General features: G+C 41.1%; 1 protein-coding gene across 1 annotated transcript in view; it reads right to left on the reverse strand.

The window, feature by feature from the left end:
• sema6e (sema domain, transmembrane domain (TM), and cytoplasmic domain, (semaphorin) 6E) overlaps positions 1 to 26955 on the reverse strand; it is a 197817-nt gene that overhangs the window by 368 nt on the left and 170494 nt on the right. Inside the window, 10 exon segments of the mRNA XM_034174361.1 lie at positions 1 to 994; positions 996 to 1031; positions 1033 to 1196; positions 1199 to 1296; positions 1298 to 1385; positions 1388 to 1438; positions 1441 to 1485; positions 1488 to 1592; positions 1595 to 1779; positions 1781 to 2120. The exon segment at positions 1 to 994 is cut by the window's left edge and continues 368 nt beyond it. Of these exon segments, the coding sequence (XP_034030252.1) occupies positions 803 to 994; positions 996 to 1031; positions 1033 to 1196; positions 1199 to 1296; positions 1298 to 1385; positions 1388 to 1438; positions 1441 to 1485; positions 1488 to 1592; positions 1595 to 1779; positions 1781 to 2120 (1304 nt within the window). The 3' untranslated portion in view covers positions 1 to 802.

Genomic DNA, 26955 nt, shown 5'->3' on the forward strand with positions numbered 1-26955 from the left:
AGCTGCTTCGTGAAGCGTCTCCTTTTTTCATTTCAATATACCAAAAAGTTAGTTTCAGTGTTTTTAGCCATCTGAACAGTGAAAAGAAGTGCATGATTTGATTTCCCCAAGACATTGAATGTAGTCAAATTCCCAGGGAGGATCATTTGATATGCCCCGAAGAAGGAGTATAGTAAGGCAAAGACATTACTTTCAGGGGAATTTGCTGACTTTTCACCACAGGTTACATATACTGCATTTATATGTATACATATACGGTGTGGATATAAACACACATATATTACACACACATGCATAATATAAACACATTCGGGGTGGGGGGGGGGGGCAGAGACCGGTTATCAACACTACAGCAGAAAAGGTTAAGCAAAAGCATGAATCTAAGTTGTTAAGCATTGCAGGAGCTTTCAATTTTAAGTCTTAATGACGACTGAAGTGCAAAGTTCTCAATCATCAGTGTTCAAAAACTAAGATGCATTTAAATCCACACTGAGGACATTGGCAGCCTAATATAAGAGGGTGGCGTCATGTCACCCAAGTCAGCAGTTCTATTATAAAGCAATAGCTGAGCAATACCAATATGGTACAAAGATATTTGCTGAACTAAAACAAGAAGAGGAGGAAAAACAAAACAAAATGTTTGGTGAGGCTTTCATCCATTGTGATATGGGCTGCCACATGAAATTGTTGAGGTCTTCTGGTGGAGTTCTGAAACATCTTACAGCTTTTCTTCAAGGTAAGTTGCTTTAAGAAAAATGGGGGAAAAACTTGTTATCCAGTCCTAAAGTTCACCTCAGTCTCCTCAGTAGTTGAACTTTCCATGTGGGTTGACCGGCGATGTGGCAGGAATGAACAGGGGCTTGGAGGGACATCAGGTTTGAGAGAGGAGGCCCCGGCGGATGATGGCACCCCTGTGTGCCACCTCTTGTGCTCTCCCATTGTAGCTATGCTGGCGTGTCAGGTAGCCATTGGGGATGAGGGGATAGTGAACTTCAACAAGTGCTACCTGTGGAGTTCATGCGTGCCAACAAGAGGTGGTGGCTGTTGGGGACCACCGTTTCCGCTGGTTGAAGCTGTGCTGGGCGAGGCATCACTCCTCCTCCTCCCCTCCCATTTGGGCATCTTGTTTGCTGCAGCAATCAGTGATTGCCTCTGAGACGAGTGCCTTCTTTCCAGAGTGGACTGGTGATGTGGGGTATGTCAGGAGGAACATCCATGCGCCGGTTGAGGCTGTCTCGGGGTAACGTTGAAGATCTGTAGTAAGGAGCTGACTCTGTCTCGGGGATCTGCGTTGGATTCGGTGCCATAGGCTAGCTGTCCTCCTCCGCAACCACCACTAGCCATTAGACCAGAAGGACTCATTAACTGGGAGTTCTTACTGCTGTTGCATCATGAATGTGTTTCAGTAGCTCATCCAACGATGTCACTTCCATCACCTCTGTGAGTAGCTGGTGAAGGGCTGCTGAGATAGCACACGTTCCACATGTGGACCTTAGCGTTCCCTGGATGGAGTGAACCTTTGACAAGCTGCGGCCCACTGGAACATGCTGTGGGAATATGGAAAGACGGCTGGTGTAGCAGGGCTGAGCTAGCCGGGAGCCAATGTTGTGGGACTTGGGCTCCTTGGCATTGTTACAGTTCTGGTTCTTCTCCCACTGGTTTTTGAAGGCTTTCATACTCTTTATCGGCAGTTCTGGGGTAGAGTCTGGAGTGGGCAGACCAGATAGTTCTGAGGAATGGTGGAGGTGGTGGTGAGGATGAACTAGGTCTCCCATGTCATCCATGATGGCCATTTCTCCTTTGGGGAGAGATGATCTTGCTGTTGGTGAAGAAGGAGTGTAGATCTTTGGAGATGATACCTCCAGCTTGTTCATCCTTGTTTTGGCTGTCCAACAGGCCATTGAGCTTGGCCAGGCTGCGGAGAGATAAGGCATGTGGAATAGGGGCCTCGGGATCCTTCGGTAGTTTCTTGGTTTTGTGGCCTGAGTGGTTACAGTAACAGGAGACTAAGAAGCCAGAGAGGAAGGCACCCAAGACAAAGGCCACCACAACACATGCGATCAGAAGAGTATAATGAACACTGTGGTTGGTCTTCTCCACCTCTGGAGGCCGCCTCACACCTTTAAGAAACAAAATAAATAATATACTTCAGTTTGAAGCATTTTCTGACAGTCACATGGAAATAAACAACATTTTCAAAAGCTGATATAGGTCAAGTAGCAGTTGGGACAGACAGGTTGTGTTTACAGGGATGCACTATGTGGGGGGAACAGCATGAGAGAAGTGTTTGAAATCATCTCTTGGCTTCCTTTCCTTTCACTGTTGCTAGATCAATACAGACTTTCTTCACATAACCTGTGCTTCTGCCTCAAACTGGGGGAACAACAGCAGAGGCCAAGAGCTCCCTTATCAGTGAGAAATCAACACTGTAATGAGTGAGGGCTTTAAATATTGATTGAGGCACAGCTAGGAGCAACCTGATGTCATTTTCACAGGCTTTGCTTTCCGATATGAGAATCAGGGCGAGTGCACCTGGCGGGATGAACAAACCAAAAATAACAGGTCTAACCAACAGCTCACCAAGTGCGGTGTCTTTGCCAACAGAGTCAAATGAGGCTGTCACATTATTTGAAAATGAAGCCAGGTATTAAAGTTTGTGCAACAGTGCACCAGAAAACAAAAAATATCAAGGTTACCAAGGCTGAGGTAAATCTACCATGCAAATGTCCTTGAGTAACGTGACCCTAACACTGTTTGTCTAATGGTGTGAAAAGCAGGGGTGATCAGAGGAGTGAAATCTGCCACCTCTCATAATCAGAGCTCATTTGCAAGAAGCTTCTGCCATCTGTGGTGTCAGAACCTTCTCTCCAACCTTAATGATGCTTTCCGTGAAACTGATTAGTCTGCAGAGGGAGACCACTGCGCTGCACTGAGGAGGGGGAAAAATGCAGGTGTTCCAAACAAGATACAATTAACAGCTAATGACAGCTTAGTATAGGAAAGAAAATGATGGCATCAAAATCAGGCTTAATGATAGCTTGAAACAGTCGCAAATAATGATGGTGATTTGTAGATGAGAGTATGAGAGAGAACGGTTTAATAATTATATCTGCATTACAGCAGATTTTATATTTTTATCTTTGAAGGTTGTGCAACTGGACTTGACAGAATGTGAATAAACTTTCCTCCAGAAAATATTCATATGGAAAAATTAATATAAATTCATTGTGTTGCTCATTACCAGGTGCTAAAGGTGGGAAATATAGAATAAAATCTATCTTGACATGGAAAACGATATCTCAACAGCAATATAATGATATGGCACCATTTTTTTGGCAATATAGTAAGAATTTAGTTATAAAAACATTCATACGGCTATACAATTTTTAAGCTTTAGTACTCCATTTAAGTTCTTTGTAAGACTTCACTAAGTCTAAGACCCAAATAACTCAATTTTACATCACTATGTTAGTTGAGCAGTAGATACTTTGCACATAAAACACATGACACATTTTAATTGTGATGGACATCTATAGCTTAAATCAACCATGTCATAAATATGGCCACATCGAAACAGTAACAATGCAAAGTATGAGTCCCATACACTTCTTTTTTTTAATTTTTATTGAGCTTCAGGGATGTGCTAATTAGAGTTGCACATGAGGCAGGGCATAAAATCGTCCTTCCACGCCGCCTTATTCATTCTCCAACTATTCATCAAGAAAATAAATCCTCTGCATTTATATAATGATTTTCAAAAGAATCTCAAATTGCTTTACAATGATGTCTCTAATTCACCCACTGCATATCCACTCCTGCCATATAGGTTGATCAACAGCACACCTGGAACAACTTGGAGATTTAGGACCTCGCCCAAGGGCCCTTATTGATCTTGTGATCTGAACTGAGGATCCTTTGGTCTCAAACCCATTGCTTTAATCACTAGACCACCACCACCAGAAGGTACCCCTTTTTTACTGCTGGGTATGGAGCAGGAGGGCAACAGGTGTCAGTCCCAGCTGGGACTGGAACCAGCAACCTTCTGCACATAAGGCCAGTGCTCTAAATACTGAGCCATCACATCCCCTGGAACAGGGGTCCCCAACCACTGGGCCATGGACCAATACTGGATGGAACCAGGCTGCAAAAACCTGGTAGGAAGCAAAGGGTAAGATAACTGCAGTCTTCTGGTTGTGTTTTATTTATTTTCCTGAAAATATCAAACTACATTACATATCATGAAGAAATTTATATTCAATCAGAAGTAAAATTGTTAAAGTCATTGTTGATTTCAGGAGGAACCGGCCCAACCACACAAGATAGTTTCAACCTTGACCTTTTTTGCTCAGCTACATGTGCCATTTCAGTATTTTTCCTTTTTACTTAATTTTATTTATTCTTTAACCTCTTAAACCCTAGAGTCCCCAAATTTGGGGACTTGCCCTGTTTTGGAACATTTGAACACTCATAACTAACCAATGCTGACACCAACATACACTTATTATACATCAAAATGTCAAGCGAAGTCTCCTCTACAAAAGTATCCATTTCAATCACATATCAACTAACCACAGCTGAAACGCCAAGCAAATAAAGACATGAATCAGAATTCATTTTTTGGGAAAAAAAAAACTCATTTACGCCTACCAAGTATTATTTACTTTCAATTTTTTTTTGCATCCACAACATCCCCTAGGACCTGTCTTTAGCTGATCCAAACTTTTGCATTTTTGACCTTGTACAAGCTGAGAAATAAATCATAATGTATGGGTATGTGATTTTGGTGAAATAGGCTCTAGGGCTTAAGGGGTTAATTTATTTTTCTGTTATTGCATGAGCATGCTGACTGAAACAAAAAAAATAAATAACAAAATTACAAATTACACACGCCCCTCTCCATAGGAGGTTGCTGCTGTACAGATCATTCAGAGCACCAAGTGTCTGCAGGTGCGCATCTCCGGTGACTTCACCTGGACCCGGCACACATCCTCCCTGACCAAGAAAGCCCACCAGTGCCTGCACTTCCTCAGACGGCTAAAGAGACCTCACCTTCCCCCTTACATCTTCACCACTTTCAACAGGGGCACGGTCGAGAGCATCCTAACACACTGCATCTCTATCTGGAATGAGAGCCGCACTGCCATGGACTGTAAGGAGAGAGGCGAGAGCCACTGAGAAGGTCCTAGACACTCCCTTCAAGGACATTGCCCGCAGCTGCTACCTGTCAAATCCACAAAAATCATTGCAGACCCCACACATCCCAACCACGGACTATTTTCCCTTCTGCCCTCAGGCAGATGTTATCGGGTATTCAAAGCAGAACATCCAGGTTACGCAAAAGCTTCTTCCCCACTGCAATAAGACTCCTGAACTCTCAGTAACCCCCCACCCCCCCAATCTCCACTCCCTTTTCCCCCCTTTTGTGTACATGTTTACAATTTAACTGTTTGCACTATTTTGCACCTTCAGTTGCACATTACAGTATTTATAATATTTATCGGATACCTGTTAATTTGGTGTGTGTGTGTACGTGTGTGTGTGTGTGTATATATATATATATATATATATATATATGAAAATGTTCAACAAATAAATTTTATTTTATTAAAAGTTCAAATCAGTGAAACAATGAAAACATTTAAGCAGTGTTGTCATGTCTGGGTCAAAGGCATAGAGATAAATAAATGGTAGTAGAGCAGATGTCATCATAGCAGCCAGTAAGGAGCAGCCAGAGACTGAGTGACGGTGGGTGGGTTTTGGTTTTACGCAATAAATTTATCTGACAAATATTGACTTGTGTTGTTAATCGTGGAGTTGCTGTCAGTACAGTGATGAGTTAAAAACATGGCAATCCCTCTTCCAAGATAAACTAAAATATGGAGAGGAGCTGGACATCTGCTTTTTTCATCTCTATAATAAAAAGTTCCTGAAGTTAGCTGACTACCAAGACCAAAGTGAACAGATAAATGAATTAAAACTTTTTACTGGGCCTGCAGAAAAAAGGCACAGAGACAGTGACGGTTCATTCAGATCAGTGGAAAGGACTGGATACGCAAACTGGTTATTTCTAAACCACCATCCGAATCATCTATCACACCAGCACAAGAAGACAAACTACTGAATTAAAAAAAAAAAACTGAAGAAACAAATAAAGACTTTGACATTCTAATCTATCCCATCCTTCAGGATTATTGTTAATGGAGAATACCCAGAACTTGCCACTGTGCTTTAACCAGCATGCAGGTGTGTCAGTGTACAATTTAATAAGGTCAAGGAGATGCACACGTTTCGTCTGGCTGTTGAGATTGGCACTTTTGAGAGGTGGAGATAGACCTGCTGTCTTCATTGGTGGTTTTAATCCAGTAGCCAAAGTAGATCGGTGTTGTGGTATACATGCAGCACCAGCACAAGACTTAAACTGAAGACAATACATCTTTAATATGCTGGCAGTAACATCTTTCATGTGTCACAACCTGTGCTTTGACACAGAAACACATTAAGAGCAATCACACTCTGCAACCTTAACAGATAAAGAACTCATGCAGTCTTTCCATATGCATAAGCGCACAGAGCAAACCACAGTGTAAAACCTCATTGTTAACAGTGCTGCAAGCAATGGGCCTCTTTCTTAATCCTTCCATTAACGCTATTAATGCAGCCTGGTCAATCATTCCTCACACAAAGCAGTGGAAGCACCAGGTTATACTTCAACTGCTACACCATTCGATACACTTCCAGCTGTTTGTGGTAGTTCAGCAGACTGTGTGTGCTCCATGCATTCAGATCTATTTTCTCACCGTAAAGTCTGATGAGGCACCTTGACACTTGCATGAATTTTATCCTCGCACTGGCACGCAATCTTGCGTACCAATGAGTAAACTCATCATAAACTATTGTAAACTGTGCACAGCTGTGTACCAGTGCACAAAGAAAATTTCAAAATTTTTGCCACGCACAAAATTTGCCACATGAACTAGTTGTGAACATTGTGCAACCTATTCGAAAAGACTACCTGTCACTGCGCACAGGGCATCTAAACCTGAAATTTGATTATGAAGAGATGTTACATCTATAATAAACATAATTTTATACATTAAATTACATTATCTAACTAATATGAAAGAATGAAAATGCAACTCTTTTCCTAATCCAGTACAATACATATCTTGCAAATCCTTACCTTTGAGACAAGAATCCAAATGCGTTCTCCACCACACGACAAGCACGAGATGACCTGTAACTGTTGATAATTTCTCTGTGATTCTGGGAGCGATGACAGAATGGTTTCATCAGCAAAGTTCTAACAGCAAATACGTCATTGGCTTTGAAATGATATGGCACAGACTTTATTTTATATAGCATGACATCAAATGGAACAAAGTGGGGCGCACTGGCACGACAAACTGCATGGCAGTGCAGGGATGAAATTGGTGCAAGTGTCTAGGTGGCTTTACTTGTATTTGCCTGGTGAACTCCAGTTTAAACAGGATGACAGATTTTATGTAAAGCCCCTTTCACACCGGGGCTGCTCCCAGTTGCGCCGTGTGTCATTATGACGACGGCGCGTGGAAGCAACTCAGTGCTGAGACAATGCAGCTCGGTGCCACAACAGCGCGAGGGGCGCAAAGGAGGAAGCAAGTCGGGCGCCAAAAAATTAAACCTGTTTAATTTTTTTGGTGTCCTGTACTCGACGCAGAAAGGAAGTGGTTCCAGCACAAGTCGGGGCAAAGAGGCGTAACCCGGGGCAAAGAGGCGTTACCCGGCGTGACTCGGAAGCCAATTTATGATTCCTGCTGTGTTCCATTGTTCCCGCAGTAAAAATCATGCAGGATTGTTTTTATACCGTGTTCTTAATGCAGTAAAAACTACATGCTGAAAAAAAAAAAGAGTACAGAAAAAAATGCTGATTGCAGCTCAGCTCCTTCTCTGTGTGGAGCTGTCTGGTGAAGAGACGCACTGAGAAGCAGCTGTAGCTTCTTCTCTCACAAATGTGTTTAAATAAAATCCATAAAAGTCCTGCTCACAGACTGATTGCCAGAAATATCCAGTAAAAAGTCCGGACATCTCTAGTCCACTCATGGACGTTCGTTCACGCGCGTACGTAAACAATTAAAAGAAAAAAAAAAGTCTGGCTGCAGGCATTAGTTCCTTGTTCTCTGCTCAACCTCTCACATCACAGTTAAAAAAAGGACAAAAAAGGACATAAGTCAAGTAGAACTCCAGACATCTCCACATTTGCTTAAGTCTGTCTGCAGCCAAACTGTGCACTCTGACTTCTCTGTGCAGAGAACCTCCTCTCTGCCCCCTGCTGCGCGCACCTGACGCAGATATTCCTGCGTCGTCATGACACCACAGGAAGCAACTGGGAGCAGCCCCGGTGTGAAAGGGGCTTAAGGCTTACAACACACCCATGGTTAATTAGGTGAATTTCTCCAGCCACTTTGTGCCCAGGGCCCTAGCTTCACTGTGCACATAGCAATGTTTGGGGGGGGGGCATGGTCCAAAACCATTTGTGCCACTCATTTTGCACAATTCATATAGCATCATGAAAATCTGGCCCTTTGTGTCAAATGAGCAATCATGGTACTTTCTGGTAAGATTTTATTTTTTCCCACTAGTTAGGAAGGTCCTGCGACTTATGGCATAGTACTTGTATTGTATGGAACATGAACTATGACCCTATGACTATGTGTGGCACACCACTGAGCATAAGCCAAGATGATCCAGTATCCATGTGCCTCAGTGATGATCACCCTAGCAACTAAAAAAGGCCAACTGGATACACACATTTGACCTGGTTGCAGCGGATAAATGTTTACTTAGGGCAGGTGAGGATGGACAGGTGGCCTGGCCTTGTTGCAGATCCTGGCCTAGATGTGCAGCTTCATAGTTTATAGGATGTAGTGACATACTGCACTACAGCATGCTCCCAGATACGATCTGATGCAAAATTGGTCGATTTGTGTTTGTTTTTCCAAGATACTGGAATGACAGTAATTTTCAACAAAGCTGTTTTAGGCATATTTGAAAAGTGTGAGAAAACTTCTTTCTACTTTTTTTTTACTAATAGCCCAATTTCATAGCCTTAAGAGTGTGCACATCATGAATGCTTGGTCTTGTTGGATTTGTGAGAATCTACTGAATCTACTGGTACCTTGTTTCCCATGTAACAATAAGAAATATACTCAAAACCTGGATTAATCTTTTTAGTCACATGGCACTACTATTATTCTGAACACTACTGTACTTCCGACCAGTGCTGTGCTATAATGTCTGTGCAAAGGAAGACGATCTGGTGCAAAAAATATTTCAGGGGGAAAAAATGGGGCTTTCAATTAAAAATTTTCAACCTTTTTTCCCCCCTATCAGTGCAATGGCTTATGGCTGCATTAAAAAGTCATAAATCATAATTGAAATCCCAGCGGGAGAGGCAATCAAAAATGGTGCTGCAATGAGCCTGTTAATATGTCTTCTTTTAATCTTTGACATTTGTTCTGGGCTCATTACTGAGGCCACCAATCAGCTCTGCGGTACTGTCATGGTGTTAAAGTGTTCGGCGGCGATGGCATGCAGCGTTTAGAATGTGTTGTGAATTATTGTGACACCTCTATGACTCTCTGCTCCCTGCGAATCATCCTCTTTCTTTGGACCATGAGAAGCCAGCTCTCACCACTTCACTGCGGTGTGCCGTTGGGTCCCTCCTGGCTGGAGGAGAATGAGTCAAGTAGCACGGTAGGAAGCGAAATGCACTGGCGAGGTAAACAAATCAGGAGCCCACAAACAACCTGTCATAACATGTTTCATGAGCAGCCTGGATGACTCAATCACTGAGTGCGGGCAACATATGGTTGCACCCCTCACAGTGAAATGAATACCCTGTGAATCATGCAGACCGGGTGGAGAACAGCTAGGTGGTGCACAGGAGGTGCAACAAATAACTGTCCAACTGTGAGCACACAGATTTAGCTTTCTCAGCCCAATTTTCATTTTATGCATCATCTCTACAGTGATTAGCAAATCAGCTTTAGGTTCTTAACACCTTCTAACTCTGTATGAGTGCCATATGAACACAACCCAGTATCCTCCACTCTGAATCATTCAGATCAGTGTAAAGGCTTAAAACAAGAAGGGTCACTCGAGAGAGCGAAACACCCGCACCTTATGTTTGACACCAAATCATGCCAATTAAATCTTTGTCATTCATTCATTTTCTATACCCGCTAATTGCAAGGGCTGGGGTCGGGGGGCTGGAGCCCATCCCAGCAGTCACAGAGCAAGAGGTGGGGTACACCCTGGACAGGACACCAGTCTATTGTAGGGCCACATACAGGAAGAAGCTCATTCACACGCACACCTACAGTCAATTTAAAGTTTCCAAGTCATCTAACTTGCATGTCTTTGGAAGTGGGAGCAAGCTGGAGCACCCAGGCGGAACCCACACAAACACAGGGAAAAATGCAAACACTACATAGAAAGGAACCAGAAGTGTTGGAATTGAAACCAAGATGTTGTTTCTGTGAAGCAAGTGTGCTGACCGCAATCGCAGGGGTCTCCAACCCTGTCCCTGGAGAGCACCTTCCTTGCAGGTTTTCCACATCCACCTGCTGAAGTCGCATGTGATTATTTTTAACCATAATTTTTGGACTATAAGTCACTACTTTTTTCATACGCTTTGAACACTGCGGCTTTTATAATGATGTGGCTAATTTATGGATTTTTACAGGCTTTTTCATGTCAAAATACATCAATCGATGCTGTCAATTGATTTCCTGAAAGCTGCGCTCCTCATGCGGTGTAAAGTCATACACAGTGTATAGAAAAGGTCTTACCCGTTCATTTTAGTGAAGAAAAGTCCCTCTCCGGGAGTTTGCGCCAGAGTCGCGCCATGAGATCAGCGGCGCGGAGCCTTCTCCCCCCAACCATTCTCTGTCTTGGCGCAACAACTCGAAAAAGTCACAGCGCCTCATTAACGTCTCATTTACCAAAGACTCCATCCAATCCTGGCTGCCCATGATGAACGTTAGACAAAGAAAAATTTTAAATTACTCAGTTCTACGTGTGGAGCAGGGACACCGTGCACACATGCTGGATGACGTGTGCGTCAATATTTATGTGTAACACTTCAAGGAAAAAAATACGGTACATATTTAATTAAAAGTTAAAAATCTTTCTAACATCTTTCTGTGTAAATATCTCATGTTTGAATGTGGAGACCCATGGCTTATAGACAAGTGTGGAATTTCTTTTTTCTTTTTAAAATTGGTGGGTGTGGCTAATATTCAGGTGCGCGCTATCATGTGGAAATTACAGTAATTTTATGAGTTTATTTAAATTTTCCAGCTTTTGATTGGTTGAGCATGCACAGTAAAATCACCAGCATAAAACTAACACTGACAATGTTAAATTAACACTGCCAGTGTACATATGGTCCTACTCTGGCCAGAGTGGGACCATATGTACACTGGCAGTTCTAACCCTAACCCTAACCCTAAATATATAGTGGGGAAAATAAGTCTATGACCCCATCAGTTTTGCAGGTTTTCCCACCTATAAAGAATGGAGAGGTCTGTAATTTTTATCGTAGCTACACTTCAACTGTGAAAGACAGAATCTAAAAAAAAAAAAAATCCAGAAAAATCACATTGTATGATTTTTAAATAATTAATTAGCATTTTATTGCATGAAATAAGTATTTGATCCCCTACCAACCAGCAAGAATTCTGGCTCTCACAGACCTGTTAATTTTTCTTTAAGAAGCCCTCTTATTCTGCACTCTTTACCTGTATTAATTACACCTGTTTGAACTTGTTGCCTGTATGAAAGGCAGCTGTTCACACACTCAATCAATCACACTCCAACCTGTCCACCATAGCCAAGACCAAAGAACTGTCTAAGGACACCAGGGACAAACTGTAGACCTGCACAAGGCTGGATGGGCTACAGGACAACAGGCAAGCAGCTTGGTAGAAGACAAAAACTGTTATGATTATTTATTAGAAAGTGGAAGAAACACAAGATGACTGTCAGTCTCCCTCGGTCTGAGAGTCCATGCAAGATTTCACTTTGTGGGGTAAGGATGATTCTGAGAAAGCTCAGAACTACACAGGAGGACCTGGTCAATGACCTGAAGAGAGCTGGGACCACAGTCACAAAGATTACATTAGTAACACATGATGCTGTCATGGTTTAAAATCAGCAAGGTCCCCCTGCTCAAGCCAGCACATGTCCAGGCCCATTTGAAGTTCACCAGTGACCATCTGGATGATCCAGAGGAGGCATGGGAGAAGGTCTGTGGTCAGATGAGACCAGAATAGAGCTTTTTGGAATCAACTCCACTTACCATGTTTAGAAACAACCCCAAGAAAAACCATCCCAACCGTGAAGCATGGGGGTGGAAAAATCATACTCTGGGGGTGCCCTTCTGCAAAGGGGACAGGACGGACTGCACTGTATTGAAGGGAGGATGGGTGGAGTCATGTATTGCGAGATTTTGGCAAACAACCTCCTTCCTCAGTAAGAGCATTGAAGATGGGTCATGGCTGGGTCTTCTAGCATGACAATGACCCCAAACACACAGCCAGGCAACTAAGGAGGGGCCTCCGTAAGAAGCATTTCAAGGTCCTGAGTGGCCTGGCCAGTCTCCAGAAACTGAACTCAATAGAAAATCTTTGGAGGGAGCTGAAACTCCAAACCTGAAAGATCTGGAGAAGATCTGTATGGAGGAGTGGACCAAAATCCCTGTTGCAGTGTGTGAAAACTTGGTCAAGAACTACAGGAAACATCTTATCTACATATGTAATGGCAGACAAATGTTTCTGTACCAATTGTTAAGCTCTGTTTTTCTAGGGGATCAAATACTTATTTCATGCAATAAAATGCAAATTAATTATTTAAAAATCATATAATGTGATTTTCTGGATTTTTTTTTTTTTTTTTTTTTTTTTTTTAGATTCTGTCTTTCACAGTTGAAGTGTACCTATGATAGAAATTACAGACCTCTCCAATCTTTGTAGGTGGGAAAACCTGCAAAACTGACAGGGGGTCAAATACTTATTTTCCCCCACTGTGTGTGTGTATGTATATATATATATATATATATATATATATATATATTATATATATATATATATATATATATATATATATATTCCCCACCCCATTGGGCTCACATTATGTATTTGGCCTGTGTCCATTTTTATTTTAATTTTTAATCAAAAAACAAATCACTTTGCCCTTGGCTTACCCAGACAAGAAAGTTTAGTACAGATCGGATCAAAACTCTTCAGGTTATTTAGTTCACACAAAAAACAGACACATGGAAGTGCAAACAATACGGCTGCATGTGCTACAGCATGCAGGTGTAACCAGAGGAGACTGGGTCTTCATCACCACAGCACTTTCACTCCAAAACCACCTACCCAAACATTACAACAAGCCAGTCCTGCATTTTAATTTAAATCTAATTTTACAACAACAGTTTCCACTTGCATATATATATATATATATACAACCCCTGGCAAAAATTATGGAATCACCGGCCTCAGAGGATGTTCATTCAGTTGTTTAATTTTGTAGAAACAAAGCAGATCACAGACATGACACAAAACTAAAGTCATTTCAAATGGCAACTTCTGGCTTTAAGAAACAGTATAAGAAATCAAGAAAAAAAGATTGTGGCAGTCAGTAACGGTTACTTTTTAGACCAAGCAGAGGAAAAAATATGGACTCACTCAATTCTGAGGAATAAATTATGGAATCACCCTGTAAATTTTCATCCCCAAAACTAACACCTGCATCAAATCACATCTGCTTGTTAGTCTGCATCTAAAAAGGAGTGAACACACCTTGGAGAGCTGTTACACCAAGTGGACTGACATGAATCATGGCTCCAACATGAGAGATGTCAGTTGAAACAAAGGAGAGGATTATCAAACTCTTAAAGAGGGTAAATCATCACACAATGTTGCAAAAGATGTTGGTTGTTCACAGTCAGCTGTGTCTAAACTCTGGACCAAATACAAACAACATGGGAAGGTTGTTAAAGGTAAACATACTGGTAGACCAAGGAAGACATCAAAGCATCAAGACAGAAAACTTAAAGCAATATGTCTCAAAAATGGAAAATGCACAACAAAACAAATGAGGAACGAATGGGAGGAAACTGGAGTCAACGTCTGTGACCAAACTGTAAGAAACCGCCTAAAGGAAATGGGATTTACATACAGAAAAGCTAAACAAAAGCCATCATTAACACCTAAACAGAAAAAAACAAGGTTACAATGGGCTAAAGAAAAGCAATCGTGGACTGTGGATGACTGGATGAAAGTCATATTCAGTGATGAATCTCGAATCTGCATTGGGCAAGGTGATGATGCTGGAACTTTTGTTTGGTGCCGTTCCACTGAGATTTATAAAGATGACTGCCTGAAGAGAACATGTAAATTTCCACAGTTATTGATGATATGGGGCTGCATGTCAGGTAAAGGCACTGGGGAGATGGCTGTCATTACATCATCAATAAATGCACAAGTTTACGTTGATATTTTGGACACTTTTCTGATGTTTAAGGATGATGAAATCATTTTTCAAGAAGATAATGCATCTTGCCATAGAGCAAAAACTGTGAAAACATTCCTTGCAACAAGACACATAGGGTCAATATCATGACATAGGGTTAATGTCAACGAGCAGATGTGATTTGATGCAGGTGTTAGTTTTGGGGATGGAAATTTACAGGGTGATTCCATAATTTATTCCTCAGAATTGAGTGAGTCCATATTTTTTCCTCTGCTTGGTCTAAAAAAGTAAACCGTTACTGACTGCCACAATCTTTTTTTCTTGATTCTTATAGTGTTTCTTAAAGCCAGAAAGTTGCCATTTGAAATTACTTTAGTTTTGTGTCATGTCTGTGATCTGCTTTTTTTCTACAAAATTAAACAACTGAACTGAACATCCTCTGAGGCCGGTTATATATATATGCATATAAGTGTGAGTGTGTACGAAACTGAAAAGTTAGTATTTGACAATTAAAATTAGAAGACAAACAACAAAAATGTGTTACATTTTAAGGAAGTGACTTGATGTACTGTACATAAAGCACCATTTTTGCTTTTGATGAAGATCAAGAAAATAATAATCATTCAGTAAATAATGTTATTGTTTAGTTCATAATTAACAACATTAATTATTGACATTACCGAATGCATCCCTTTTCCACTTAAATTCCCTATTTTCTTTTAGAGTTATTTATAAATGTTTGGAAATACTCATATTATTTTTGCCACCGCAATGAACACATTTAATTAGGAACTACCTCCTGCCAAGAATAGTTGCAAACAAACCTCCAAGCTGTCCAGAGTGAGTCATATGGATTATCCAGAGCAACTGGGACACTGTTTGCGGGAAGGCGCATTGTTGATGCTGTTTATTTCCATCACTTTTGGGAGAAAACTGCAAATCTGCAAATTTTGGGGATTCTTAATTTTTCACAAGGATTAAATACTCTACATGGTTGACAAATTCCCTCATTCCTTTGGCTAAAAAATTGTCAGAAAGCTTAAAAGAAGACTGTTTTAAGGATTAGCTCATGTTTTTACACAACAATCAACTTCCACTCTCATTTCAATCAATCAATCAATTTTTTTTCTATAGCGCCAAATCACAACAAACAGTTGCCCCAAGGCGCTTTATATTGTAAGGCAAGGCCATACAATAATTATGTAAAACCCCAACGGTCAAAACGACCCCCTGTGAGCAAGCACTTGGCTACAGTGGGAAGGAAAAACTCCCTTTTAACAGGAAGAAACCTCCAGCAGAACCAGGCTCAGGGAGGGGCAGTCTTCTGCTGGGACTGGTTGGGGCTGAGGGAGAGAACCAGGAAAAAGACATGCTGTGGAGGGGAGCAGAGATCGATCACTAATGATTAAATGCAGAGTGGTGCATACAGAGCAAAAAGAGAAAGAAACAGTGCATCATGGGAACCCCCCAGCAGTCTACGTCTATAGCAGCATAACTAAAGGATGGTTCAGGGTCACCTAAGATAAGATGGGACCTGATTATTCAAAACCTTATAAGTAAGAAGAAGAATTTTAAATTCTATTCTAGAATTAACAGGAAGCCAATGAAGAGAGGCCAATATGGGTGAGATATGCTCTCTCCTTCTAGTCCCCGTCAGTACTCTAGCTGCAGCATTTTGAATTAACTGAAGGCTTTTTAGGGAACTTTTAGGACAACCTGATAATAATGAATTACAATAGTCCAGCCTAGAGGAAATAAATGCATGAATTAGTTTTTCAGCATCACTCTGAGACAAGACCTTTCTGATTTTAGAGATATTGCGTAAATGCAAAAAAGCAGTCCTACATATTTGTTTAATATGCGCTTTGAATGACATATCCTGATCAAAAATGACTCCAAGATTTCTCACAGTATTACTAGAGGTCAGGGTAATGCCATCCAGAGTAAGGATCTGGTTAGACACCATGTTTCTAAGATTTGTGGGGCCAAGTACAATAACTTCAGTTTTATCTGAGTTTAAAAGCAGGAAATTAGAGGTCATCCATGTCTTTATGTCTGTAAGACAATCCTGCAGTTTAGCTAATTGGTGTGTGTCCTCTGGCTTCATGGATAGATAAAGCTGGGTATCATCTGCGTAACAATGAAAATTTAAGCAATACCGTCTAATAATACTGCCTAAGGGAAGCATGTATAAAGTGAATAAAATTGGTCCTAGCACAGAACCTTGTGGAACTCCATAATTAACTTTAGTCTGTGAAGAAGATTCCCCATTTACATGAACAAATTGTAATCTATTAGACAAATATGATTCAAACCACCGCAGCGCAGTGCCTTTAATACCTATGGCATGCTCTAATCTCTGTAATAAAATTTTATGGTCAACAGTATCAAAAGCAGCACTGAGGTCCAACAGAACAAGCACAGAGACGAGTCCACTGTCCGAGGCCATAAGAAGATCATTTGTAACCTTCACTAATGCTGTTTCTGTACTATGATGAATTCTAAAACCTGACTGAAACTCTTCAAATAGACCATTCCTCTGCAGATGATCAGTTAGCTGTTTTACAACTACCCTTTCAAGAATTTTTGAGAGAAAAGGAAGGTTGGAGATTGGCCTATAATTAGCTAAGATAGCTGGGTCAAGTGATGGCTTTTTAAGTAATGGTTTAATTACTGCCACCTTAAAAGCCTGTGGTACATTTGACTGGGGTAAACATTTCAAACCACATATTCCAAATCCTCACAACACTGCATGTTCACAATCTGCATAATGAGACATCAGTAGGAGTTTGTGATGAAATGAGATGTTTTTTGGGGGGCGAAAGGGTGTAGGATTGCTGGCTGTCATTTGCAGGCATCCTGTTTGTGACGGGGACATTGGCACCTCAGACAGAGATTATAATTAAATCCAGTTTACACTCACTTCACAACTTCTCTTTGATGTTTACATAGTTGGAGAGTCAGTGTTCCTCTTTTATGGTGCCGCATTATATTTGTGATTTAACTCGACGTGGTCTCAGCTCAGAGAAAGCTTAATATAGAGACACCCGAGCCTGCCAAAAGGTAAAAAGACAGATGGGCTGCGTGAGTGGAGGCAAGTGAGAGAAGGGGGAGTGGGAAATGGTGACGGTGAGAGAGGAAAGAAAAAGAAGATGAAAGGATAAAACTCAACTTTGCTGACAAACCGGTGATGAACAGGTGAGTGAATGAGAAAGGATTCAAAGATCCAAAATACAAGAGAGCGACAGCAAAAGAACACAGTGTGGATGAAAGCCAGCCAGCCGAAACAAAAAGGAAAAAAAAAGAGAAGTGATGAGCAGCCAGGAGATTTCGAGAATGCGTGAGAGTGTGAGTAGGATATATGAAGTGGGGGGGGGGGGGCAGAGACAGACGTGACGCGCTGAGTGACAGACCGTCACTCTGCTGGATTTTGAAGCTGGGTGGTGTGTGTCGGCTCGCCTCACGCTCCTCCACGGCGCCGTAGGAAGAGAACATCTCTGTGATTGTATCCATATCGTTAAAAATAGATGCCGCGGTAGGTTACATAAACACATTTTACACGGCTTTGTCTGTGCTGCATTTACTAATTGGCGAAGCTTTGCATGAGGGAACTAAAGTACGGAAGGAGGTTTTTTGGCTGTTAAGAGTAAAGCATTTTTGTTTTCTTCCTGCAGGTGATGAAGTCTGAAAACAAACTGCAACAGAAGTGACAACTTCTCAAACATGTGATTAAGCATACTACCCGTGTACTTGTACACTCTCAAAGGCAATGCAACACGGAATACAACTAATCTGGACACTTCAAAGTTTCTTAGTTGCACATACATGTTCACTCCATCTCTTGTGGCACATTGAAACACTAGAACACGTCAAAGCTGCAAATTAAAATTCTACCTTGATGTAATAGCTACTTTACAGAAAACATTCAAGGTCAGATTGAAAAATATTTGAAAATGAGGAACAACTTTTTTTGTCAAAACTTTTTCCATTCAAAGTCTTTTTTTCTCAAGGGTGCATTTAAATACTTTGTAATCTTGAGAGGTTGTGTTCTATTGTGGTGCATCATGATACTGCGTACCAAAATAGCCCTAATTAGTTTCTGCTTATTTGAGCCTACAAGTGCGTATAATTGTTCTCTTAATGGCTACTCCGTCCAAGAAGGCAAAGAGACAAAATGGCCTCAGGCCTGAAGATGAGCATTATCCCCCGCTAATGCCAAAGATTTATTCCTTCCACACTAAAAATAACAATTCAAGTCCTGAAAGACAGCCTGAGGTTCACGATCGGGGGGAAAAAAAAACACAAATTATTTCTCTCTTGCAAATCCACTTGAAAACCATAGCAGCTTTGCCCTATTGCTGTGAGGTTTTGCTATTTTAATACCCGGCGTCTTTGTGCTGACATGGTTTGTGAGCACAGCGTGATAGTGTGTGGTCGTGAACGCATCCACACGCAAGTACACGTGCGCGAGGCTGCATGTGTGTGCAAGGTTCTGGGAGCTGACTGAGTGAATTCAATCATGTACACTTATTAGGAATTTGCATAATATTCCACTTCGGTGCTCAGCCAATTGGATGCAGGCTAATGTAAGTGTACGAGTGAAGGTGATATGTAGGAATGTAACCGATCTACTACGATTGAAAAGCAGTAGTAATGAGCACTGCATTTCATTCCAGGTGTGCTGATGCATACAGAGCAGACAGTGAATCACAGTTTTGATTGAATTCTGGCAAATTAAGTGTGCAGCAGCATCTGGCAATCACAGCCAGCCACTCTGCATGAAGCTCTTCAATATTTACATGTGGGCTTTCAAGGAAAAGTCAAATTTCAGTGCATATTTGTGTATCACATAACACAAAATGCAAAAACACTTTCTTAAATACTTCCATCTAAAAACGTTTAACTTTTTGGGTTATCTGGTGTCACTCGATATGTCCCAGAACAGGACTTTGTTGATGCTGCTAAATACTTTTTTTTATAAATCTCAAAAGCTCTCCTAAAGTTATCATCTATAAATTATTCTGTCATCCTTCCTCACCAGTGACTCAATAGTGACCTGAGGCGACAACTGGATGTACTAGGTCTCTTTGGAGGATCCTTGGGTGCCGCTTAAATCATTTTGTGTCAAACGAGTGGTTACTTAAGGAGACTCAGAGGAGCACCACTTGTATTGTGAGGGCACACCAGCTAAGACATTTTAGCGGTGCATTTCTCTGTGCATGCTCTAGCATGCATAGAGAAAAACATGGGCAACAAGAGAACGCACAGATTTCACAGTGTCCAAAAGATGGTTACTTTCCAGAGGTGGCGATGGACCATTCATCTGCTTGATGAATGGTCATGGAGCAGTTCTATGGTCTGGTGGATGAGGCACATGTGACACCAGCACATACTCCCAGACTTAACTCCTCATGGAATAGTATTTGCTGAAACCACACACTCATGCACTCACGCATGCACAAAACTCTATATTTTTAAAATAATGTTCCAGTTTTATCCTCAAAAAATAAAGAAAAAGTAATGTGTATTGAGGAAAATGAAGAAGAAGAAGAAAAAAAGAAAAACAAAAAGAAATTTTTTAATCATCAGCTGTTTTGTGTCAATTGCCAAACAGTGTGTCATACCAGAAGATCAGCATTAAACAAGATTGCAAGATCCACGCAGGGATCAACTACACCTTAAAAACCATCTGGTCTGACAGGTTTGACTTATGGCTTTGATCTATAAATCAAATTAATCAGGATAGAATAACTACATTATGTCAACTCTGTCATTTGTACAATGTTTCATTCATGCTATGTAAAAACCAACACAAGTTACTGTAACGTCTGTGTTGGTGTTTACAAATAAATGTACTTTTGTAAAATGTCATTTTTTTCATTTGTAAAAAAAAGGCATTTGCAAAACCAAAAAGTCTGTTGTTTTTCGACAACCGTGTGATATAACCGGGTGCCAGTAGATGGCAGTGTTCTATGGATTTTGACCCATCTACTGGATGGCAGTTTTTTGTTAGCTAATCCCCTTACAAAAAGTTTGCTTCGCTACTTAGCGGTTGGTGGATTAGCGGAACTGTGACCACCACTGCGCACGCACGCACACACGCTCACACGCTCACACACGCACACACACATATATATATATATATATATATATATATATATATATATATATAGTTTTTTGTGGTACAGTACAGTACAGTCCCCCCCCCCAGACACTGACAAAGACTATTCTATTCCATTGCAAACCTAGACACTCAGATTCCTCACTTAGGGCATGCATTGCGTCTGCAAACTTCACAGCATCGTCCACAAAATCAATGTCAGTAAACCTTTTCTCGCCAAACAAAACCACCTAAGTCACTGGTGTCCAAAACACTACCCAACCCCCAGTCAATGCACGCATCGAACATTGTAGGAGTCAAAAACCAAAAACAACACATCCTGACTGTAAATTCAACAACCAGTCAATTTTTCTGATGATTTTAAAAGCCTGAAGCAACAGGTGTGGCAGCAAATTTTTCACATTCAGACATGTCAAAATATGAAACTGACAAAAAATACAGATTTCTTCACTTCTTGATGCTACAAGCAGAATGTGAGCAAAGGTTTTCTTTTTGTAATCTCGGTCAGCAAAGCCCTTTAAAGTGGCGTCTGAACAAATGAATGCAGCCATGGAGCCAGGCACAACACATGCACCAAGAGACACCCTCTTTTTACATGCAGTTGCATCAGAAATTAAGAGGAGTTGTACATTTGCCATTCAGTAGCTGGAGAAAGCAAAATAGGTCAGGCACAAATGTTCAACTCATGTTGGGATGATGCATATTTACTGCATGATGGTGGGACAAGAAGAACCTTTGCTCTACTAACCAACTTAAAGACAGTTCACACCATTCACTATTTTTTTCATTAGATATTGAGAAATATCAGTTTACCAGCATCAAATATATTTTGATGCATTTCAAGCTTAATAACTTACAATGTATCAGGAATACATTCCCAAAAATCTGTAGAAGCTACGGTGCATCTGGAAAGTATTCACAGCGCTTCACTTTTTCCACATTTTGTTATGTTACAGCCTTATTCCAAAATGGAGTAAATACATTTTTCCCTCAAAATTTGACTCCCTATAACACCCCATAATGACAACATGAAACTTTTTGTTTTGAAATTTTTGCAAAATTATATATATATATAACAACTAAGAAATGGCATGAACATTAGTATTCACACCCTTTGCTCAATGCTTTGTTGATACACCTTTGGCAGCAATTACAGCTTCAAATCTTGAATATGATGCCACAAGCTTGGTGCACCTATCTTTGGGCAATTTTGCCGATTCCTCCTTGCAGCACCTCTCAAGCTACATCAGGTTGGATGGGGAGCAAAGGTGCACAGCCATTTTCAATTCTCTCCAGAGATGTTCAATCAGGTTCAGATCTGGGCTCTGGCTGGGCCACTCAAGGACATTCACAGAGTTGTCCTGAAGCCACTTCTTTTATATCTTGGCTGTGTGCTTAGGGTCATTGTTGTGCTGAAGCTGAACCGTCACCCCAGTCTGAGGTCAAGAGCGCTCTGGAGCAGGTTTTCATTCAGAACATCTCTGTACATTGCTGCATTCATCTTTCCTTCAATCCTGACTAGTCTCTCGGTTCCACAATAAAAACCGAGAGTCCTTCAGGTGCCTTTTAGCAAACTCCAGGTGGGCTGCCATGTGCCTTATACTAAAGAGTGGCTTCTGTCTGGCCACTCTACCATACAGGCCTGATTGGTGGATTGCTGCAGATATGGCTGCCCTTCTGGAAGGTTCTCCTCTCTCCACAGAGGAATGCTGGAGCTCTGACAGAGTGACCATTGGGTTCTTGGTCACTTCTCTGAATAAGGCCCTTCTCCCCCAATTGCTCAGTTTAGACGGGCAGCCAGCTCTAGGAAGAGTCCTGGAGGATCTGAACTTCTTCCATATACAGATGATGGAGGTCACTGTGCTCACTGGGACCTACAAAGCAGCAGAAATGTTTCTGTACCCTTCCCCAGATTTGGGCCTCAAGACAATCCTGTTTTAGAGGTCTACAGACAATTCCTTTGGCTTCATGTTTGGTTTGTGCTCTGACATGCAACGTCAACTGTGGGACCTTATATGTTTACAGGTGTGTCTTTCAAAATCATGTCCAATCAACTGCATTTACCCCAGCTGGACTCCAATTAAGCTGTAGAAACACCTCAAGGATCATCAGTAGAAACAAGATGACTCTGAGCTCAATTTTGAGCTTGTTGACCCCCAAAATGTGAATCTGCTGCAAATCGGGAATTATCCGCAAACCCTTAATGAAAATTTATGCAAACTGTGAATATCCGCAAACCATTAATAATTTTGCTGCAAACCATGAATAAAATATCCCACAAAATGTGAACGCAGGTCTCGCAAAATGTAAGTAGCAAAACATGAATATCATACATGATATATATTTTCTTTCAGTTTAAGTAGTTTATGGATTTCAGTTTACGGAAAAGTAGAGACACCCTCTCTACTTTCAAGATTAGGCTTAAAACTTTCCTTTTTGCTAAAGCTTATAGTTAGGGCTGGATCAGGTGACCCTGAACCATCCCTTAGTTATGCTGCTATAGACTTAGACTGCTGGGGGGTTCCCATGATGCACTGAGTGTTTCTTTCTCTTTTTGCTCTGTATGCACCACTCTGCATTTAATCATTAGTGACTGATCTCTGCTCCCCTCCACAGCATGTCTTTTTCCTGGTTCTCTCCCTCAGCCCCAACCAGTCCCAGCAGAAGACTGCCCCTCCCTGAGCCTGGTTCTGCTGGAGGTTTCTTCCTGTTAAAAGGGAGTTTTTCCTTCCCACTGTCGCCAAGTGCTTGCTCACAGGGGGTCGTTCTGACCGTTGGGGTTTTTACGTAATTATTGTATGGCCTTGCCTTACAATATAAAGCGCCTTGGGGCAACTGTTTGTTGTGATTTGGCGCTATATAAATAAAATTGATTGATTGATTTTTTTTTTTCAGTTTAAGTAGTTTATGGATTTCAGTTTACGGATCAATTACTTCATGAAATCTTGATCACAACCTATCTCCGCAAAAATATTTTTTTTGTTGGGGGGGCACTACATTGGTGAGGTGAGCCCCAAGAGGGCTCTCACTTCTGGTGTCAAGCGTCTGGTCACGTTGGACATGACCTGCTCCGGGGACAGTGGCAGGTGAGGAGACTGACTGGGACGGTGCACCTGACAAATGGTAACGCAGGTGTCCTAAGGTGAACTCAGGACTCAGCGAGGACAGAAAGCTCCTGTGGAGCAGAAGGGCAAAAGCTAACTTGACCTTGATTTTCGGTATGAATACAGTCCGTGAAAGCAGGGCCTCACGAATCTTCTGACTTTGTGGGTTTTCAGCAGGAGGTGTCAGTAAAGTTACTACAGGGATAATGGGCTTGTGGTGGCCAAACGTTCATAGCAAGATCAGTTTCTCATCATTCGATGTTGATTCTTCCTATCATTATGAAGCACAATTCACCAAGCATTGGATTATTCACCCACTAATAGGGAATGTGCTTGTGAGGCACACTGACACTTCCACGAATTTGATCCTCGCGCTCCGGTGCACCCACTTTCTCACGCCCAGCACCACGCTATATAAAATAATCATTTCATAGCAGATGATGATTCTCAGAACTTTGCTGATTAAACCATTCTGTCATCACTCCCAGAATCACAAAGAAATTATCTAACAGCTGCAGGTTGTCTCGTGCGCATCGTGCGGTGGAGAACGCATTTGGAATCTTGTCTCAAAGATAATTATTTATAGTATATTTATATTGTAATGGACTGGAAAAACAGGTGCATTTTCATTCCTTCTTATGCATTAAATCTGGCGTGCCCAACCAGTTGATCGCTATCGACTGGTCAATCACCAGCTGAGTTCCAGTCGATTGCATGACACTGGTGCTGTAATGGACAGTGCTGCTATAACGGATTGATGCAGAAGGTGGCAGCACCGCACCAATAAGGATGTCGGATGCCGTTAAACACGATAGAAGAAGAGCTTCTTCTGCTTCTTCTTCTTCTATGGTTCAGGATAAAGAGGAGAAAAAAAAAATTAGAAAAAAAAAGCTTTTGAAGCAACATAACAGCTTAAAGAGCTGAAATAAGTTACACTGTGGACAAAAATGGTATGTAAACAGTTCAAAAGTCAGTATTTTATCTTTGTGCCAGGAAACTGTTATTATATTGTGCACAATAATTGAGGCTACGCTATGGCATTCAATAATGGCTTGGTAGATCTTGAGTACAATGTCAAATTTAAAAGTAGATCTCAGTTCAAAAAAGGTTGGGCACCCCTGCGTTAGTTAATGTATCTGTAAAGTTATGTTTAGTATAGATGAACTCTCGTATAATCTCAATTTCAAGTTGAAATGCACTGCGCACAATGACACATTGACACGTAGTGGCACGCAGTGTTTTGACTAGGTTGCGCAATGTTTACAACTAGTTCACGAAATTAATGCGTGCCAGAAATTTTTAACATTTCAAAATTGTCGTTGCACACTGGCATGCAGCACAAACCCCTGTGGTGCAATGAATGTAAGAGGCGTGCAGTCATAATCCTACAGATGGTAGCTTCACACCATTGGCTCCTCAGCCCAGCACATACACCAAATCTTGAAGAAATTCACGTTATGCAGCAACCTGCATTCACAGTTTTTTTCAGTATTCACATTTTGCAATTAAGGTTTGGAGATAATTCACCACTGCAGTTGTTTCACATTTTGGGGGTTAACAGTGCTTCATGGCAAAGGCTGTGAATACTTACGAACATGTGATTCCTTTGTTTTTTATTTTTAATAAATTTGTGAAAATCTTAAACTTTTTTCACAATGTCATGGGGTATTGTTTTTAGAATTGAAGGAAAAAATGAATTTCACCCATTTTGGAAAAAGACTAACAGAACAAAATGCGGGAAAAATGAAGCACTGTGAATACTTTGAGGATGCATCATCATCCTTTTTTTTCTTAACATCTCTGTCTGTGGCGTGAACTGCTGCTTTAAGAGATGCCGTGGAGAAACTGCTCACAGGCCACTCAAACACCTGAGTACAGTTTTAGCCATCGGCACAAAAACTGGAAAGATCATAAAAATGATGAAGATAGCCAGAGAGAGAATTTGACAAAGGAGGCAGGTATTGCTGAAGGGTTAGTCAACTGAAATAAAACAGAACAAAGAAGAAGAAAACAAGCAGCCAATAGGGAGAAATACTCTCCAGAGGTCACAAGACAGAGTAAAGGGTAAGGAGGTTAAGGCTAAGAGTCAGAACAAATGCATGGGTGGATTTGATCACTGTGGGCCCCGCGGGTTGCTGTTGATGCTTGGCACCATCCTGACACAGAATCTGAGGTTTAAAAACCAGAGTGGAATAAAAAGCATTTTAAAAAAAGCTGCTTATGGAAAGTGAATTATTGTGTGTCTGTAATGCCTTCAAGGTTAACTTTTAAAGTGAAGTGCAGAGTGTGTTTTTCTAATAAAACATGTCACTTATAAATTCTGTAAAGTCTTTGTGACTTGAGTACAGTGGAAAAAATGACCTACTATTGTGTGACCTTTAATGAGAGTCATTACACTGTGACTGTGACTCAGGGAGTCTACGTTTTCAGCAACATTTCAAAAACTCTGCACATGTTAATCTATACAGCACGTAAGAATCACCAGTATTTTGATAAACAGAAGCAGCACTCCTATTTATCCATTCTGGATATGCAGCTTGAATATAATAATTAAAGACCTAAAACATATATTAAATATTTAAATCAGACATTATTTCTGACATACAAAACCATTTTCACCTCTGCATTATGTCAAGATACGTATCAAACTGTATTTCTTTAGATTTTGTTAAATGCATGCCTGGATCTAACTTTACTGACCTGTTACTAAAATACAGCAAGGTGTAAGGTCAAAACAGCATTTTCTGTTATTTTTTAAAGATTAAAAAATATTTGGATTAAACAGAAACTTGGGTTCTGTGAGTAATTCAAGATTAAAATCTGTTCTGTAAACTCAGATGCTACCAAGACCTTAAGAGGCTCTTACACCTTGCCAGGTTTGGTGCTGTGGGTTCTTGAGAATGTTGCTCAGGATGGCTCTTGTGTATTTCAGAGGGAGGGTGGCATGTTGTTTGGCACAGATCAGAACATGGGAAAGCTAGTATAAACTCGTGGGAAAGCTAGTATAAACTCGTGCAACATGTTTAAAATTTTGTGATGCTCAGTCTCAGACTCAGAGCTGCCTCATGCTCAGCTCGGTGTGGACGAGCTGAACATGAGGTGTGTGTGTCCAATGTTCACACCAAACACAGACAGAATCACTCAGAGATCACAAGCTGAGGACAGACTATGTGTGCCATGCCTTTCTGTTGCTGTTAAGAGCTGAACTTGAGT

The sequence above is a fragment of the Thalassophryne amazonica genome, chromosome 7 (assembly GCF_902500255.1).
Source record: "Thalassophryne amazonica chromosome 7, fThaAma1.1, whole genome shotgun sequence".
In the NCBI taxonomy this organism is placed as follows: Eukaryota; Metazoa; Chordata; class Actinopteri; order Batrachoidiformes; family Batrachoididae; genus Thalassophryne; species Thalassophryne amazonica.